At 36.4% G+C, this 18,685-nt stretch overlaps 1 protein-coding gene across 1 annotated transcript; it reads right to left on the bottom strand.

Annotated features, from left to right (window-relative positions):
* Positions 1-10,148: 10,148 nt before the first annotated feature.
* EPGN (epithelial mitogen) lies at positions 10,149-18,467 on the bottom strand. The gene is made up of 5 exons (XM_069594370.1): positions 18,172-18,467; positions 17,545-17,634; positions 14,882-15,002; positions 13,778-13,930; positions 10,149-11,987 (listed from the first exon to the last, which is right to left on the bottom strand). Exons 1-5 carry the CDS (start codon positions 18,212-18,214, stop codon positions 11,936-11,938), a joined length of 459 nt encoding a protein of 152 aa, XP_069450471.1. The 5' UTR covers positions 18,215-18,467; the 3' UTR covers positions 10,149-11,935.
* Between the last annotated feature and the right edge of the window lie 218 nt (positions 18,468-18,685).

The following is an 18,685-nucleotide window of genomic DNA, read 5'->3' as shown; positions in this document are numbered from 1 at the left end:
ATCTTTTTTTGTATAGTTCTTGCTTGCTGGCAAGGGAAGCAAATTAATTGTTACTACATTTTACTACATGCTATATATTTCCCTAGGCCTGCAAACAAAAACCAGTAGAACATAAATTAATTTTGATTAGGTAAGAGGTGTACCTGAAGGTGTGCTCAGAGAAGGCTCCTTAGTCCCTCAAGCAAATGGACTTCAGTCTGCTCAAGACAGCTGTCTATAGACACACATTTTTGCCCAGTCTACCTAGACAGGCCTGGAGCCTGATGGTTGCGTGTTAGGCTCAAGCTGGGGACCCTAGTATATACCAAATTTGACTCTTTTTTACTTCCTTTTGCATAATGTCCCCTTTTTTCTACTAAATGCTTTGATAATTCTTAAGTGAATTCTTGCTGCTTGAAGAAGGCCTGCAGTTTGGCAAGATTTATTGCCTGGTATATATCACTGAAGGGAGTCAAACGACGCTCAGAAAGAAAAGAAAAAATACACGAGGGAATAAGTCACTATGAAAGAAGGAAGAATTGGGATTTTTCACATTAATACTTTAAGTCAATAACACTTGGAAGAAAATGATCTTAGAGTGATTATGAATTTTGGAAGGAAAATATAGTCATGAAGTTTTCTGTCCATTTATAGTTTGACTAAAAAAGAACAAACAATGATAATGAGTCTGTCTGAGAGAACTCAAAAGCACAGTATCATGGGTCCTTGGAAATATGTGTTGGCATTCCTGTTACAAATTGGAGGGAGAAATGAAGGTTATCATAACCCTCAGTCCTTAAGGTCCTGATATAAATATTATCAGAATATTTCAAGTGTCTAAAACTATAATTAAGTTTTAGGTTAAGATATAAGAGCTATGATCATTTCAGGGTACAGTTTTATTTGAATGCTGGTTTTGAAAGTGAGCATTACTTCTAACATAAAGGAACAGTTTCAGCATAATAGGAATTTTGTGTTCGCTTACACATAATTTCACCCGAGAAAAGCTCTAGATGAATGCACAAAGCTGTTGAGCTGAGCTGAGTAGACTACACCAAATGCACACTTGCCCAAATCACAAACATGTGACAGCTACCTTGGTTCAGGTTTGCGTTAGAAATATTTGCTGTTACAACTTTGTACCCAGTTTCCATAATTCTTCCTCTGTCACTTCCACAAGCAAACTTCAGGTGTTTTTTGAGGTAAAGTACACAACACACTCAACTATGTCTTTTTATTTTTTATTTATATATCTTTAATCATTTAGAACGTATAAGATTATGCTGATTTTATTACTCTTTTTATTGAAGTATTTTGACTTACAATATTATACTGACTTCAGGTGTATAACACAGTGATTTGTTATTTTTACGCATTATGAAATGATCCCTATGACAAGTCTAGTTACCATTTGTCACCATAAAGTATAATTGTGATGTCATTAACTAGATTCCCTTTGCTGTACAGTACAGCGGCATGACTTATTTATTTTGTAACTGGAGGTTTGTACCTTTTATTCCCCTTCCCCCCTATGTCTACTGCCCCACCCCTCCCTTTTGGGAACCACTCATTTGTTCTTTGTACCTATGAGTCTGTTTCTGTTTTGTTATGCTTGTTGGTTTGTTTCAAAGATTCTACATATAAGTGAAATCATATAGCATTTGCCTTTCTCTGTTTCACTTTAGCATAATATCCTCTAGGTCCATTCATGTTGTCAAAACTGGCAAGATTTAATTCTTTTTTATGGTCGATTAATATTCCATTGTGGGGCTTCCCTGGTGGTTCAGTTGTAAAGAACCCACCTGCCAAACAGAGACACAGGTTCAATCTCTGGGTCGGGAAGATCCCCTGGAGAAGGAAGTGGCAACCCACTCCAGTATTCTTGTCTGGGAAATCCCATTGACAGAGGAGCCTGTGGTCTATAGTCCATGGGGTTGTAAAAGAGTCGGATATGACTTAGGGACTAAACAACAACAACATTCCACTGTATATATACCACATCTCATTTACCCGTGATTGTTTAGGTTATTTCCATATCTTGGCTCTTGTATTTACATAATATTGCAGTGAACATTGGAGTTCATGTTTGATTTCCAGTTAGAGTTTTCATTTTCTTTGGATAAATACCCAGAAATGGAGTTGCTGGATCATATGGTAGTTCTACTTAAACCTTTTGAGGAATCTCTATGCTGCTTTCAATAGTGGCTGCACCATTTACCTTCGCATTAACTGTGTGCAAGGGTACCATTTTCTCCGTTTCTTCACTAACACTTGTCATTTGTTTTCTTTTTGATAATAGCTATTCTGATGGGTGTGAGGTGATATCTCATTGTGGCTTTGATTTGCTTTTCCCTGAAGATTAATGATGCTGAACATTTTTTCATCTGCCGTTGTGGTCATCTGTGTGTTTTCTTTGGAAAAATGCCTGTTTAGGTCTTTTGCTCATTTTTAATCTAATTTTTTTCCTATTGAGACACGCACATTCTTTATATATATTAGATATCAACCCCTTAGCAGGCATTTGCAAATGTCTTCTTCCATTCAGACATTGCCTTTTCACTTTATTGATGGTTTCCTTCTCTGTACAAAAGTCTTTTAGTTTCATGTAGTCCTATTTGTTTATTTTTTATTTTGTTGCCTTGTCAAATAAATAAATAAGTGAATACTGCCAAGATTGATGTCAAAGAGTATGCTGTCTCCATTTTCTCCTAGGAATTTTATGGTTTGAGGGGGCCTTACATCTAAGCCTTTAATTCATTTTTATTTATTTTTGCTTATGGTATAAGAAAATTAGTTTCATTCTTTCCCAGGTAATGGTCTAGTTTTCCCAACAATGTTTATTGAAGAGACTGTCTTTCCCCTATAGTGTATTCTTGCCTCCTTTATCATAGATTAACTGACCATATAAATGTGGGTTTATTTCTGGGTGTTCTATTCTCTTCCATTGATCTATATGTCTGTTGTTGTGCCAACAATATCTATTTTGATTACTATAGCTTTACAGTATAGTCTGAAACCAGAGAATGTGATACTTCCAGTCTTGTTCTTCTTTCCCAAGAATAATTTGGCTATTTGGGGTCTTTTGTAGTTTATAAAAATTTTAGGATTATTTGTTCTAGTTCTGTGAAAAATTTCATGAATATTCTGATAAGGAATGTATTGAATTTGTGAATTGCTTTGGGTAGTATGCATATTTTAACAATTTTTCAGTCAGTGAGCAAAGGATATCTTTCTATTTGTTTGTATCTTACTTAATCTTTTCCTTATAGCTTTCAGAGTACAAGTCTTTCACCTCCTTGGTATTTTGTTCTTTTTGAAGTAATTGTAAATTGGATTACTTTCCTAACTTCTCTTTCTCAGAGTTTGTTATTAATGTATAGAAATTAAACAAATGTCTTCAAATTAATTCTATATCTTTTTGTAAATTTTGTAAAGTTTGCAACTTCAATGAATTCATTTATTAGTCAATATTGTTTGTTGGTGGAGTTTTTAGGTTATTCTATATGATATCACACTATCTGCAAAGAGTCACAGTATTACTTCTTTGCTTCCATTTTAGATACCTTTATTTCTTTTTCTTCTCTGATTGCTATGGTTAGGACTTCCAGTATCATGTGAATAAAAGTGGTGAGAGTGGGCATACTTCACTTGTTTCTGATCTCAGAGGAAAAGCTTTCAGCATTTCACCATTGAGTATGAGTTAGCTGGGGTCTTGTCATATGCAGTTTTTATTATGTTTAGGTTTGTACCCTCCATACTCACTTTGTTGAGAGTTTTTATCACATATAAATGTTGACTTTCATCAGATGCTTTTTCTGCATCTGAAAATGATCATTTAAATAAAATGTGCTTTAATTTGTTAAAGTGCTGTTTTACAATAATTAATATGCAGGTATTGCATCATCCTTGCACCCCTGGAATAAATTCCACTTGATCATGATGTATGATCCTTTTTATATATTGCTAAATTTGGTTTGCTAATATTCTGTTGAGAATTTTTAAATCTATGTTCATCAGGGCTATTGGCTTGTAATTTTCTTTTTTTATAGTCTCTTTGTCTGGTTTTCTTATTGGGATAATGCTGGTCTCATAGATTAATTTGGAAACACTTCCTCTAGTGTTTTGGAATAGTTGTAGAAGGATAGGTATTAACTCTTCTTTAAATACATGTTGGAATGTTCCTGTGAATCCATATGGTCCTAGACTTTTGTTTGTTGAGAGGTTTTGATTACTGATTCAATTTCATTACTAGTAATTGGCCTGTTCATATTTTCTCTTTCTTCCTGACTTAGTCTTTGAACATTTTATGTTTCTAGGAAGCTAATTATTTCTTCTAAGGTGTCCAATTTGTAGTTGTATAATTGTTTGTAGTAGTCTCTTGTGACTGTTTGTATTTCTGTAGTATATGGTGTAATTTCTCTTTCATTTTTCATTTATTTGTTTGGGATCTTTTTCTTGATGAATCTGGCTAAAAGTTTATCAATTTTGTTTACTTTTCAAAAAATAGTCCTTAATTACAATGATCTTCTCTATTGTTTTTTTGGTCTCTATTTCTGTTATTTTTCACTTTAATCTTTATTATCTCATTCCTTTTGCTAACTTTGCTTTCTCTTTTTTGTCTTGTTCCTTTAGATGTAAAGTCACCTTGCTGGCTTGAGACTTTTCTTGTTTCTTGAGTTAGCCTGTATTGCTACGATATTGCCCCGTAATTGACTTGGCTGCATCCTATAGACTCTGGAAAGTTCTGTTTCCATTTTCATTTGTCTCGGGGTATTTTTAAAATTTCTTATTTGGTTTCTTTATTGACTCACTGGTTTTTTAGTAGCATGTAGTTTAATCTCCATGTGTCTGTGTTTTTTCTAGTTTCTTTTTGTAATTGATTTCTAGTTTCATACTGTTTTGATTGGAAAAAAACTTGACATGATATTAATCTTAAATTTATTTAGATTTGTGTTGTGGACTAACATGTGACCTATCCTGGAGAATGTTCCATGTACACTTGAAAAAGTGTCTTTTGCAGTTTGAGGATGCAGTGTTTTGTATATATTGGTTGATCTATCCATTGATATAAGTGGGGTGTTAAAGTCCCTACTATCATTGCATTACTATTGATTTTCCCTTTATATCTGTTAATATTGGCTTTATATATTTAGATGCTTATATGTTGGATGCACACTTATTTACAAATGTTATATCTTCTTCTTAAATTGATCCTTTTATGATTATGTAATACCCTTATTTGTCTTTTGTTGCAGTTTTTTAAACTTTATTTTATCACATATAAGATTGTTACTCTCAGCTTTGTTTTAATTTGCATGGACTATCTTTTTCCATCCCTTAACTTACAGTCTGTGTGTTTTTATAGATCTGGAGTGAATCTCTTACAGGTAGCATAATATAGATAGGTCTTGTCTTTTTATACATTCAGCTACTTTAAGTTTTTTGATTGTAGAATTTAGTACATTTACATTTAAAGTGATCATTAATAGGTATGCTCTCATTGCCATTGTGTTAATTGCTTTTGGATGTTGTATAGTTTTTCCCTGTTCTTTTCTTCTTCTCTTTGTCTCTTCCGTGTGGTTTGATGATTTTCTTTAGTGTTTCTTTTTTTTAATGTCACACAGTTTTCGAGTATTATACCCCTAGCTTTAGTTTTCCCATATGACCTGTGGTTTTTATTGCTTAATTCTGCAATGTGATAATTTTTTTAGGAAGGCATATACAGGAGTTTCAAATGTTTAATAATTATAAGTAAAATTTATTGAATGGGTACTGTGTTCTAAATATTTTACATAGTTAGCTATCTAAGTTAACTTAATCCTAAAATGACCTTATAGGTTAGGTGTAATTATTATTATCCCCATTTTATAATGGATGCAATTGAGATTTAGAGGGGTTAAATAATTTACTCTCTATCACCGAGCTAGTAAACAGTTGGGACTCAGAACTCAGCTCTCTGAGATTTCTGATCATAACTGGAACTTAGCCAAAAACAAAAATCATTATAATACAAGGCAGAATGTAAGCACTATTTGAGAGGTTAAACAAAATAATAATCAGGGAACTCAAAGGAAGGGAAAGATAATATTTGTAAATAATGTAATTCTTCATAGAGATGGCACGATTTGAAAAAAAATTTTTCATGAAATCTTGACCAACAGAGATGAAGGAGGGTGATACATGTGGAGGGAATAGCTGACAACCTAACATACAGATAGAAACTGTGAGATCTCTTCAGAGAGCAAAGGGCAACTGGTGGCTGCAGCTGATGGTCTGAGTTGGGAGTCCCTGGAAAGATAGGTAAGAAAGAGACCACCAGAGCCTCCCTGTGGAGGGTCTCACACTACTGGGAGAGGAGCCTTTGTTAAACATGGCACACAATGGGGAGTCAGTTTAGTTTTTGATCAGGAAGTTAACATAAACAGGGCTGAACAATGAGAAAACAAATCTGACAAAGATGGTAGCAGAGAGTGACTGAGGGTGTGGGCAGGGCAGGGAATCTGAGTCACTGGATGCCGCCCCTGACAGCTTCCAGGTTTTCATGGCTTGAGTGTTTTGCAGTACAACAAGGCCCTCTACAGGTTACCCAGATGACTAGATTCAGAGGAATTTAGATGAGGCAGGATCTTAAAATTAATCCAGTCAAACCATCGTGGCACACTTTAAGATCCATAGGAACCCTGAATGAGAAGACAGAAACTGGCTGGGTGTTCAGGACACACTCCTGATCAAAGCTATGTTAAGAAAATAGGGTCAGAGCTGTGTATCTCCTATTATATATCCTGTATCTATGAGATCTCCTTTAACTCCTATTATATATCCTGTATCTCCTTTTTTTCTAGAAGCTAGATTTCTATAGCAAAACATCTTGATTTCTAAATGTGGGCTAGATCTAAAACAGACGCCTTGAAAGACAAAGGAAATATACCTGTGGATGGGATCTGCCTTATAGGCTGCACATTTTCAACATACAACTTTCAACCAGGAAGGGAATGTGGAGGTCATCTCTAAACAATATCTTTTTCACTTAACAAAGATATCCAGTCCAAATGGCCCCAGCAAAGTTAGAGAATCACACAGCTAGACTAGATCACAGGTACTTTAACTATCCATTCATTGCAGATTTTTTTATTTTTAATGTTTCCAATTTGTGCCCCAAGCTGGACCACTACCATTGACTGTTTTTCTATGAAGAATATATGGCACTAGGGTAGAATTGGGGGTGTTGTGGTGGGAAGGAGGTTGTTAAGATTTTCCTAGAGATGTGAAAACCACTTGCTCCTCATCTCATTACCAAACTCAAGCACAATGCCCTTGTTAGGATGTTACTGCCAAAGTACCCTTGTCCACAGGCTGGGATCAAGTGTTCCCAAGTGACCAACTCATTCCCTACATCCCGTGGATAAACCAGGGTTCATTTATAGTCTAAAGTCTCTTCTCAGACTGTACATTCAGTAGGCACTGGAAGCTTGTTCTGGCCCCACCCTAAGGATGCTATTCATATTTTAATAATCTGCAGATGACACCAGGAAATTTTTGTGGTCGATTCATGACAAGGTCATTATTTTATATATTTTAAAGAAAATAACTTTTCACTTGCTTGCAAATCTCTTGGGTATATATTCAAACTCGTAAGAAAAAAAAGAAAGAAAATCAACCCCCAACACTGTTTTTCATAAAATGTTGGGAACTATTTTCATACAGGTTTAAATAAGGGATTTTGGCATTAGATCTATCTAGATCTATCTAGGCTCTGCCACTGAAAGGCTATGTGACCTTGAAAAGAATGATTTGCCTTCTGTAAGCCTTAATTGCATATAGGTGTGGGTTAATTAAAATAAAGCTAAGAATGCTTTTCAAACATTTTAAATGCTCATAAATGGTAGCTATATTACACTATTCAGTTTCGTTTGAGAAGAGACTCAATATTGAATCAATAGTTTTGTATAGTTAAAAAAAAATCTAGATATGCCATTGTTTTTCCAGAAAGATATGAAGCCTAACTAACATTCTGTTAAAGAAAACTGCTAGTTTGATACTTGCTAGACTGTGGTATTAACAGAATTTTAATCTAAGTTACTTATGCTCCAATATTATCTGAGAGATAAAAATTACTCAGAAAGCCCATGAAGTATAGGCATAAGACCTGATTAAACAATTCAATTCTTGTTACTGTATAATCACATTCTTAATCTTTATGAAATACTTCTCTGGAAGCTGTGGGTTTTGGCCACAGTCTATAACAGCCCTCATGTTTCCTTTTGGCGGAGGAGTAAAATGTAGTGATGGATCACATTTTTTCACACGGTTATTCTCAAGAAGTCTATACTTTGAATTCTCCAGAAATAGCTACTTAGGCCTTGTACTCTGAGTTGTGCATTCATTGAACATTTAACAGAAATTTGGAGCTGAATCTGGAAGATATGCTTCTGAATGTGCTACTGAATAAGGCTGTGCCAAAAGTTTGGACAGAAATGTAGACTCACCCAGATGAGCAGTCCCAACCTCACAAATTAAATTTCAACACTTCCAGTTCATCTTGGCAAATGCTAGTATCCTGATGTCAGACAGTAATGATGTAAGCCAGAAAGAGTGGTATTTTGCAATAGAGAGATTCTGGTAACCCTTCCCATGAGTGTGGGTTGTAGGATATCAATATTTACATCATATCACAGAGTGTGTTACAGTTTGCAAGGGAGAGAAATTAGATGGTTTACTCACGGTCTTCTGTGGAGAAGTGTCCTTCTGTTCAACATCAAAGCTTCAATTACTCATGTTTGCATTGTTATTTCCTTAAGACATTCTTTTTTCAATTGCATATAATAAATGGACATTTTCTTGATGTCAGCAAAATGGGACATTTCAAAATTAAAGGGTTGTATTGTGCCAGGAAACACTAAAAGACAAACTGTATTATAATTTCATCTACTTCCAATATAATTATACAAAAAAAAAATAACCTGGGGAAAGCAGTTATAATTCCTTTTTTGTAAATTTATTCGCTCAAGCATGACTGAAATTATAGTGTTCGCTCCTGTTGCCATCATGCTCCAAAGGGCTAATTAATGAGCACTCATGAATGCTGATGACTTAAGAATGTGTTCTCAAGAACTGAAGGGTAGACACAGGAAGGAGACAAAATGGGAAATGAAAGAAATTGATGAACCCTGTTGGCTGGTTTGATTTAGTCAAAGATGCCAGAAATATGTTCTCATTTCTTTCTTAAATGACTGAAAATGTAGTTCTGATACCAGATCTTCACTGGTAGGCTTCTTTGCAGGGAGGGTCTTATGTCATATAGGAAAAAACAGAAAATGAAAGAGTTGCAGAACATCTTATATATGTTCCTACTGAAGACCTGCTTACAAATGCAGATATTGCCATGAGAATACTAGGGATTCCTTCCTGGAAAATGAACTCTAGTGGTTATATGAGCACAAGATTCCTTTGTATGGCTGATCACAAACAGATGGCTTCTCAGGAGCCACACTCTAAATTTCCATATTTTCTCACTGGGTGGATTTTATGATGTTAATGCATACTCTTCCAAAGGTGAAAAAAACTGAACCTCTGTTGGTTTTCTGCTTTGATCTACTTTTTGGTTTGGCATTTTGGGAATTTTAATTTCTTGTTCAATATCGATTCAGTTAAGTACACATATAGACAGCAAATATTTGTAACTTTTTAGTTTATCACCTCTCCAGAGACTTTAGTCTTACTTCCTCTTTCTTTTCATCAGAAGGCAGTCCTTAATTAAGCTTTATTGTTTCTTCCTGGACTCTCCCCAGCTCTTTAACACCTATTTGAAATGCTCAGGAAGAGGAGTCATTGGGAGGAACCTTTACCTCCCTACTCCTTGGGATGATGTAACCTCTGCATACTTTGTGAGATCATGCAGAAAGTGCTGATGTGCAATTCATCTGCATTAAATTCCTTCTGAAGGAAAAACAAACTAAGCAAGTGAAATGCCTTCTACTCAAAGGAAAGCAGGAGGTAGTTTTATTTAGAAGTGAATGAAAAGTCACAACTTGATGTAAGAGAAGCCATTGCTACTAGGCTTCCATTGTAAGAAAATTCACCTTGACTCCTTTTTTAACCCATGCCATGATCAAAATATTTTGCTTATCTATTCCACAATAGAAAATAAGAAAAAAGTCCATAGTCTTAGATTGAATCTAAAAGAAACATGGTAGATACTATTCTTTAATTTCATGTTTCACTTCCTTTAAGAACAAATTCTTAAATTATTATTTTAACAACCAAACACTAAAATACACACCGAAGATGACATCCAGTGGTGTGTTTCAGAGTGAGGGGTGAGACTGGGGACAGACATGGAGTTGAGAATAATCACACTTGCAACACAGATGTGGAAAATTTTCTCCCTTCTCTCAATATCAAATTTTAGTGCTAGAAAGGCTTTGTGGAAAATGACATGAAAGCCCAAATAAATTAAGGGGCCTAGGATTATTTGAATTAGGTGGAAGAATAATGATTAAACAGGTAGCACCATAATTCTCAAAATGTTATTTCTATCAATGTTCCATTTTCTCCACGTATAAATCTTCTATCAGGTATCCAGAAATGGTACAGAAAGTTTCCACATGCTCTTGGTTGGTGAAAATGTCTGGTTCTTCAGTTTCTATTTCAGAGTCAATTGTAGAGTTGTATTCATTAGTAGAATTTTAGAATGTCAGTCCAAATAGTCACCAGGTAATTCCACTAACAATAGGAGAAAGTGATGAACATAAGCATTTGAGGACTAGTGAGTCGAGCACAAAATTTTATAATCCATGCAGAAACAAAAATGTTTTGCCTATTCAAGGCTCAATATCCAGATAAGTTTTCAGTCATCAGAAACTCTTTAGCTTATTCCATATTTCACAGTGTTGTCACAAGCTTGGGATGATTTGTGTTTGCCTCGGACATTCCATTTTCTTTTCCCTAGCTTAGACTTCAGTCACATGTTTGGGTCACCGGCGGTGCCGTAACACTAATCTCATCCGAGTAGTTGATATCACATTCTTTTAGACACCATGAAAGCAGCATATTTCAGATTTGGTCCATAGAGCTGTGGTCCAAATTCCCAGTAGCAAGCATAGTGAAGAACCCAAGCATGGCCTTGCTTAGGCTGTGTTGTAGGAGGGGACCCTTTCCAGGGCCTGAAACTGGGCTCTTGTCTAACACTCGGACATGAATTGTCTGAGGAGACACATGTGCTGACAAAGCAAGAGATTTTATTGGAAAATGGCGCCCAGGCGAAGAGCAGGAGGGTAAGGGAACCCAGGAGAACTGCTCTGTCACATGGCTTGCAGTCTTGGGTTTTATGGTGATAGGATTAGTTTTCAGGTTGTCCTTAGCCAATCACTCTGACTCGGAGTCCTTCCTGGTGGTGCACACCTTGTTCAGCCAAGATGGATGCCAGAGAGAAGGATTCTGGGAGGTAGTCGGACAGGTGGGGTTTCCTTTTGACCTTTCCCAAACTCTTCAGGTTGGTGGAGGCAGGCTTATTAGTTCTCTGTTCCTTACCAGGACCTTCTGTCATAAAACAATTCATGCAAGTGGTTACTGTGGTGCCTGGCCAGGGTGGGAGGTTTCAATCAGTGTGCTTCCCCTAACAACTGCACAGTTGATAATTATTGTCATGAGAATTCACATCTGACGTAGTCAGAAGTGTAAAACTCAATATCCCATAGGGAGAACAAAAACCACACAGAAGCAGCAAACCCAGAGCAGAACTGTGAACTTGACTTCTGTCACTGTAGCTTGTTCCCTTGGCTCCCACGGCGCTTTAACGATGACAGAGTCTAAGGACCAACGTTGAAATTTATTCTCTCATTTCACCATGATCCCAACTTTCTAGTCAGCTTGGGAAGTTTTGTTGTTTCACTTGAAGATTTCAGTTTTGGGCCCACTGATTTACACCAGTGCCTCATGAAAATTTCTTACAAAGGCATCACAGTGGTCTTCCTCCGGAACAGATGTAAGGTGATTTCAATTTTAGATACCTAAAACAGAGCATTGGTTTCCATATGAATTTGACTGCTGTTTGTATAGCTTATTGAGAATTATATAAATGCTCTGGTATAACAGTTGCTTTAGGTGTCCCGCCTATACCCCCTTTACCATCCCCATCCCTCAGCAGCCATGGGTATTAATAAGGCTCATGTGCTATGTGCTGTGCTTCATTGCTCAGTCGTGTCCGACTCTCTGTGACCCTGTGGACTGTTGCCCACCAGGCTCCTCTGTCCATGGGGATTCTCCAGGCAAGAATACTAGAGTGGGTTGCCATGTCCTCCTCCAGGAGATCTTCCCAAGCCAAGGATCAAACCCAGGTCTCCTGAATTGCAGGCGGGTTCTTTACTGTCTGAGCCTCCAGGGAAGCCCAAGAATTCTGGAGTGGGCAGCCTATCCCTTCTCCAGGGGATTTTCCTGACCCAGGAATTGAACCAGGGTCTTCTGCATTGTAGACAGATTCTTTACCAGCTGAGCTTCCAGGGAAGCCCATAATAAGGCTCACAGCACCATCCTTCTTTAGAGGATTGTAGCACCATCCTTCTCTAGAGGACTGTCCTCAGCCAAGAGAGGATTTTGCCTGAAGATTTCTGGGAGATTCCAAGGCCCTGTCCCTTACCTGACAGGATTATCCTGACATCCACACCTGATGACGCTGGGTGATAAAACCAAGCTCCCTCACCTCCTTAGGTTGGGTCAGAGATGCCATTCATGTTCTAGGTCTCCCTGTGGAATCAGGCTGAGGATAGATTTCAGCTAAAGCTACATCTTTGCTTCCTTTCCACTGTGCTCTAGCTTTCCTACTTCATTACAAGTTTCAGCTTTGAGTAGTTCCTTGACCAATCACTCACTCAAGAATCTCTTTCATAGTTCTTCTTCTAGGGAACTTGATTTCAGGCAGCTGTTTTATTTACACTAAAAGGTTTTACTTCCTTTTCTTTGTTTTTCCTTTCTTGATCTCTTATGTAGCTGATTTAATAGATTTTGTATCAATCGATCCACAATTGATATAACAAATTTTACTCTAAGGTGCAGTTATTAAGAAAACATTTTTTTTATGTTGTATAATAACTTTTGGTCATTTTAAAAATGACAACTTAGTTAACAGAGTACAGCAAAAGAAATGTATTTTTACTTTTCTTTAATGTATGTCACGTATTTTTTGACTTTTCCTTTTATGTGGATTTTAGGTAAAATTACCAGTGTGGAAAGGCCAGAAATAATAATTAATAATTAATACATGAGTAATTTATACTTAGTGCATCAAATTTGTCTTCTTTAGCTTTTAGCAGTAGGCAGTATCTCCTGAATGTACCCTCAGTTGACGTCTAGGAGGAAAATGGCCCAAGTTTGTTATACACTTTCATTAATTTCATACTTATATTTTGATGTGTCCATTCAACAGATATTTACTGAGCATGTATGGTGTCCCAAACATGGTATTCAGCACTCCATATAGTTGTGCCCAGGACACAGTTAATCTTCACCCTTGTGGACTGACTGTCCTATTCATTTATAACTTGATGTAGGCAGACAGAGATGAGGATGAAGGGAAATTGTAAACTGGAGCTATCCTATTGCAACTGCAGGTAAATCTCCACCTCTTGCCTGGGTTTATGAGAAGAGGCATCAAAACAAACATGCTGGAACTTGCCAGATTTACAGCCATATTTTCACTAGACAATTATATATGTCAATGCTTGGTACCTTGTAGGGGCTCAGTAAATGTTTGTCAAATGAATGAGTATCTAGTGACTTCATAATTTGTTTTTTTTTTTCTTACCTCTTTCTTATGTAGCAGTAAAAAATAACAAGAAAACCACTTAATAGTAATCCAACGCCAATCCCAATTGCGATGTATTTTTCATAAGAATCCACAGCATATGAAGTTAAGGTCAAATGCTCACACCTTTCTCCAGTATAGCCAGTAAAACACCTTTAAAAAAACAAAAAAGAAAAAATGTATAATGTTAAAACTCATGAAGATAGAAACACATATGACTAATTTCAGAAAATGAAAACAAATAAAAATGATTTAAAGAGGCACATACCAAATGAAAATTCATCTATTAAAGAAGAAGAAGCCATGCATTTTGCACTAATTATCTGATTAAAATCCCATATTAATGCAGCTTCCCTCATTGGTAGAGAAGAAAGGTAGGACATCCCCATGAGTTGACCTAGAAAATTGTTAACCTACTCTTTCATAAGAGGATGCTGAGTAAATCAATGGTCATAAGCAGTATCTCAGTTGATCTAGAACTTTATAATCCTGAAATATTTTTGCCATAGTTTCATTTCATCCTATAATTAACTCATAAAAATCTTAGAAACGTCTTTGCATGTCATTGAAAGCTGGTTTGGGATTCCCTGGTGTCTCAGATGATAAAGAATCTGTCTGCAATGTAGGAGACCCAGGTTCAATCCCTGGTCAGGAAGATTCCCTGGAGAAGGAAATGGCAACCCACTCCAGTATTCTTGCCCAGAGAATCTCATGGACAGAGGAGCCTGGTGGGCTATACTCTATGAGGTTGCAAAGAGTTGGACACAACTGAGCAACTAACATTTTCACTTTTCAAAAGTTGTTTTGGATTCAGTAGTTTTGAGGTGTGGCATGAGCTTCTGCATTTCTAACAAGCTCCCAGATTACACAGATGCTGCTAATCTAGGAACCATACTTTTAAGTACTGAGAATTAGGTAGGTTAGAAAAAGACTCCTTAAATATTCAAATACAAAGAGAATTGGTGAATCATATTCAGATCATGTACCTTTTTTTACTGGGTAAGATAGAGGTGTATATAAATGTACCATATGAAACACCATGTGAAAGGAGGCATACAGTCTCCTTCTCCCGTCTCTAGGATTTGGGAAGTTCTTTGTAATTACCTGCAGATGGCTTTCTCCAACTCATGGTGGAATGCACAGACACCATTGATGCAGTAACTATGGTGGTCTTCCAGGCAAGGATGTGAGAACTTCAAGGCTATGGGTACTTCTGTGTAGTCAGCTAGAAAAAGGAGATACTATATTAACAGATGAAGTGGGTCACGCTTTCATAGTAGATTCATAACACATATACAAAAAGGCCTTTCATTCTAAGAATATTCTTTGAGCGCTCTGCCATTTGAACTATTGATTCATTCCTTTGGCAGGTTATATATACAAAGGTTAGGTTAATATCATCTAGACATATTGATAAATTAGGTGGTGGGGGTGGACTATCATTCTGTTCTTCAGAAATTTCATTATAAGATATAGATACAAGTCTGCCAAAAGGTGGCAGCATTGATTCTAGTCAGTATGGTATCTTAAACAAGGCTTCCCAAATGTATCCTGGATGGTAATTAATATAGAAGCTTTCATATACCTGAGAAGTAAGCACTTAGGGAGATGTGGATATAGGCTTGTGAGATAATGAATTTGATTTCTCTTCTCTCCCCAGAGGAGTGAGACAAGAATCTGCCCTTGCTCATCTGTGGACCTTAAGTAACTAATGGAAAGGAAATTGTTTCCATAACTGATTTCAGAAGAGGTATTGTTATGACCCATATATGAAGCCAGAAATAATTTATGGCTCAGGTTTAACATAGCTAAGACAATACCTTTGGATGTTGATTACAAGTTTTACTCAATTAAGAGGCATTATGAGATTGTAGGAAAAGCCATGGAGTTGGAATTAGAAAACCTGGGTTTTGATTCCTAGCTCTTAGACTATTCAGATGACCACACTGGTTAAACTTTTGCGGTCAAGTGTCCAGAAGCCTTTTTATGGGATACTTCCCTTTGGGAAGCTGTACTGTGGCAAAATACATATATTTCAGAAAGGTTATCTTTCATTCCTTGATGTATTAAAGACATATACCTATGCTGTTCTTGGGGTTTATGCAGTGGGAATGACATTTGGGTAAAATGGTATAATTTTAGTATAGTTTAATATTTGATTCTTAAATTCTTCTCAAGCAGAATTAGTGGCATTTTATTTTTGTCATTGTTGTGAATAAACATCATATGTCCTCAATGTATAACTTCATTTTGGTTGAGAATGCACATTACCTTAAAATTCATATTCATTTTGTTAAACGTAGCATAGTAAATCTAATTTCTCGCTTTGATCATTAAGGCAGTGAGAACTTCCCATTATAAACTGTACTAGGTTCCTCCTACTTCAAGATTAACTAAGTTCAACTAACCAAGCCTGAATCAGGACTTAGTAGAAAATGTGAGAACTGAAAGAAGATATTTTTAAGGAGACAGTAGACTCATCTTCCACCTAAGGACAAGAATATTAATTATAACTTCACAAAAATTTTCCTGAGGTGCTGGATTCAGAGTTTTTAGATTAAACAATAAGCAGGAAACTAGAATTCCCCAATCAAGAACACAAAGGAAAACTACTGAAGTGACATATTCAATCCCTTTTCTTTCCAATATTATTGCCTGTAACTTGGAGGCTATTGATTTGCAGTTCACTAATAGGGAAGAAAAACGGTGGTGATGGGCAAACTGTTACGACACAGAGGGAATTGTACTTCTTTAATTTCAACAGTATTATCTTCCCACAAGGATGCTTTCTCTTTGTTTAAAGTCTCGGAGACATGAAGAATTTGGCTAAAAGTTATCCTAAAAGCCGCACATTTTGTTTTTCAAATTAATATATGCTCAAAAATTCAAATGGGTAAAATATTTTAAGGAAGTTTTTAAAATATAAAGTTATTGGTGAAATGAAGAATACTTAAGTATTACTATCTTTCATGTTCACAAACAAAGTATTTGACTTCATCTTCTTTTATTTGCCAGGCTCTGAGAGCAAGATATGGTGTTTCTTTTGTTGTAAATCACAAAGCCCATCTTCCCATCAGGGGGTGATATTTGATTTGCCTGAGAATCACAGCCACCTGATACACAGGTCTTGGCAGATAACAAGCTTCCTAAATTCACCTCTAAGAGTTCAAAGGGTTTGGAAACATGCTGATGCTCAACAATGGCCAGAAACTATTTTAATAACAATAATAAAATATGTCATCACCATCAACAACAAAAATTTGGTACAAGTGGTTGGGAAATACAGCGTACACTAAAACAACAAAAAAACCCCAAAGACAAACTAGAAAAAAGACGTTTCCCAAGATTAGAGAAAGTGGATTAAGGCTTCATCTGCTTGCCAGAATTTTTTTGGCTGCAAGAGCTCATAATCACAGATCAAAATATTGTTACTCATCGAGAATGTCAAAATGGGGACAAATTGCCTTTAGACGTGCCTGGATTATTGGGAACTCAGCAGGAATCAGGCAGAAAGTGTGGCAGGTTTCACATCCAGGACTGTAACTGAAGACAACTTTCTCTCACCTGCTCCACTTCTTCCTTTTAAAAAGATGATTCTCTGCGACATGTGTACCTGCCACTTCCATTTCACAATGTCCCGATAAAAGATTGTTTAATAATAAGATATATGTTTAAAAATTTCCAGCGTTGCTTTTATCACAATCCAAATTTCGCTCAAACATTTTTTTAAAAAGTCACTTGAAATACAAACGTGTGAAGAAAAATACCTTCTGTTTTGTTAACTGTCCAGTTACTCTGCTGGGTTGTGACTGGGGGGCTTATAGTCCTGGCTGCCTCTCCAGTCAGTGCTGTCATTGCTGTGTGAAGGAGGGGAAAGGCATCTTTAGCAGGCGAGCCTCCTTCTACGTACAAGCAACAGATCAAAAGTTATTCTGTCTCTTCCCACATCTGTTCTATTTTTATTTCATCTACATTTGAGATCCATAACCTACTAAGGGCAGTTTTCTGATAGTTTCTCATACATATCAATTCCATTCACTACATTACAGCTAGAGAAAATAGAAACCCACTAATTGTTAAGAGAAAATGAATACATTTATAAACTCACTCAATCACAAGGACACTATCATATCATAGTTAAAATGTCTCAACTGCTCTTCAGTTGTATAGAACAAACAATATAGAGATCTCAGAAAAAAGCTATCAAAATATATTAAGAGAGGAATGGGTCAAAACATTACATAAGAAACTAAATGAATCCACGGATTCCTTGCTTGGATCTTTGTCATAAAGAACAATTGCTAAAAGCCAACTTCTCACTCATACAGAGAAAGCAAATCCTGTTCACATTTTACAATGACACAACATTAACACAATAAAAAGAAATGACCTACCATTGATCAAGAGATAGACTGATACTGGAACCCCGAAATCCATTTCCTGCACTTGTTAATAGTATCTTGCTCTTATCCTCCTAGACCGATGGGTGGAAGGTTTTTATTGAGCTCTCTCAGAGGCTTTCTTGCATTTATATTTCATGAAGCGTCATCTGGCAGTTCTTAGCAATCAAAAAAATATGTCCTTCTGGCAGCAGCATGAAGCCTTGGGGCATTCATGCACTTGTTTAGGATACCTGTGTTATCTGGTAGTGTGATCAAGTTTTTCTTTTGAAACACTGGTTTCCTGTTACCTGTGGGCATAATCATGTTTGTAAATGTACTTAAAACAACAGAAAAGAACTGAATTCAGGTAAAGCTCCCTTGGTGTGAACAGAATTGTTCTAGCTCCTAAACTGCTGGCAATCCATGCAGGATTCCAAGAAAGGGAGTTTTGATATATCCAAACCAGGAAACATCTTAACCTGTTAATAAAAGAAATATCCCTGAAGCTGCAATTATTTACACTACT

This window comes from Ovis canadensis, chromosome 6 (genome assembly GCF_042477335.2).
Source record: "Ovis canadensis isolate MfBH-ARS-UI-01 breed Bighorn chromosome 6, ARS-UI_OviCan_v2, whole genome shotgun sequence".
Classification (NCBI taxonomy): domain Eukaryota; kingdom Metazoa; phylum Chordata; class Mammalia; order Artiodactyla; family Bovidae; genus Ovis; species Ovis canadensis.
Note: the sequence above shows the minus strand (reverse complement) of the source record. Positions and strands in the feature narration are given on the sequence as shown.

Excerpts from the sequence above, each read along its gene's own strand:
- EPGN (XM_069594370.1), bottom strand. The coding sequence starts at position 18,214 with ATGGATTTCGGGGTTCCAGTATCAGTCTATCTCTTGATCAATG. Across the intron at positions 17,635-18,171 it reads AGTCTATCTCTTGATCAATG|CAATGACAGCACTGACTGGA; the intron begins GTAGGTCATTTC and ends TCCTTCACACAG. Across the intron at positions 15,003-17,544 it reads GACAGTTAACAAAACAGAAG|CTGACTACACAGAAGTACCC; the intron begins GTATTTTTCTTC and ends TCCTTTTTCTAG.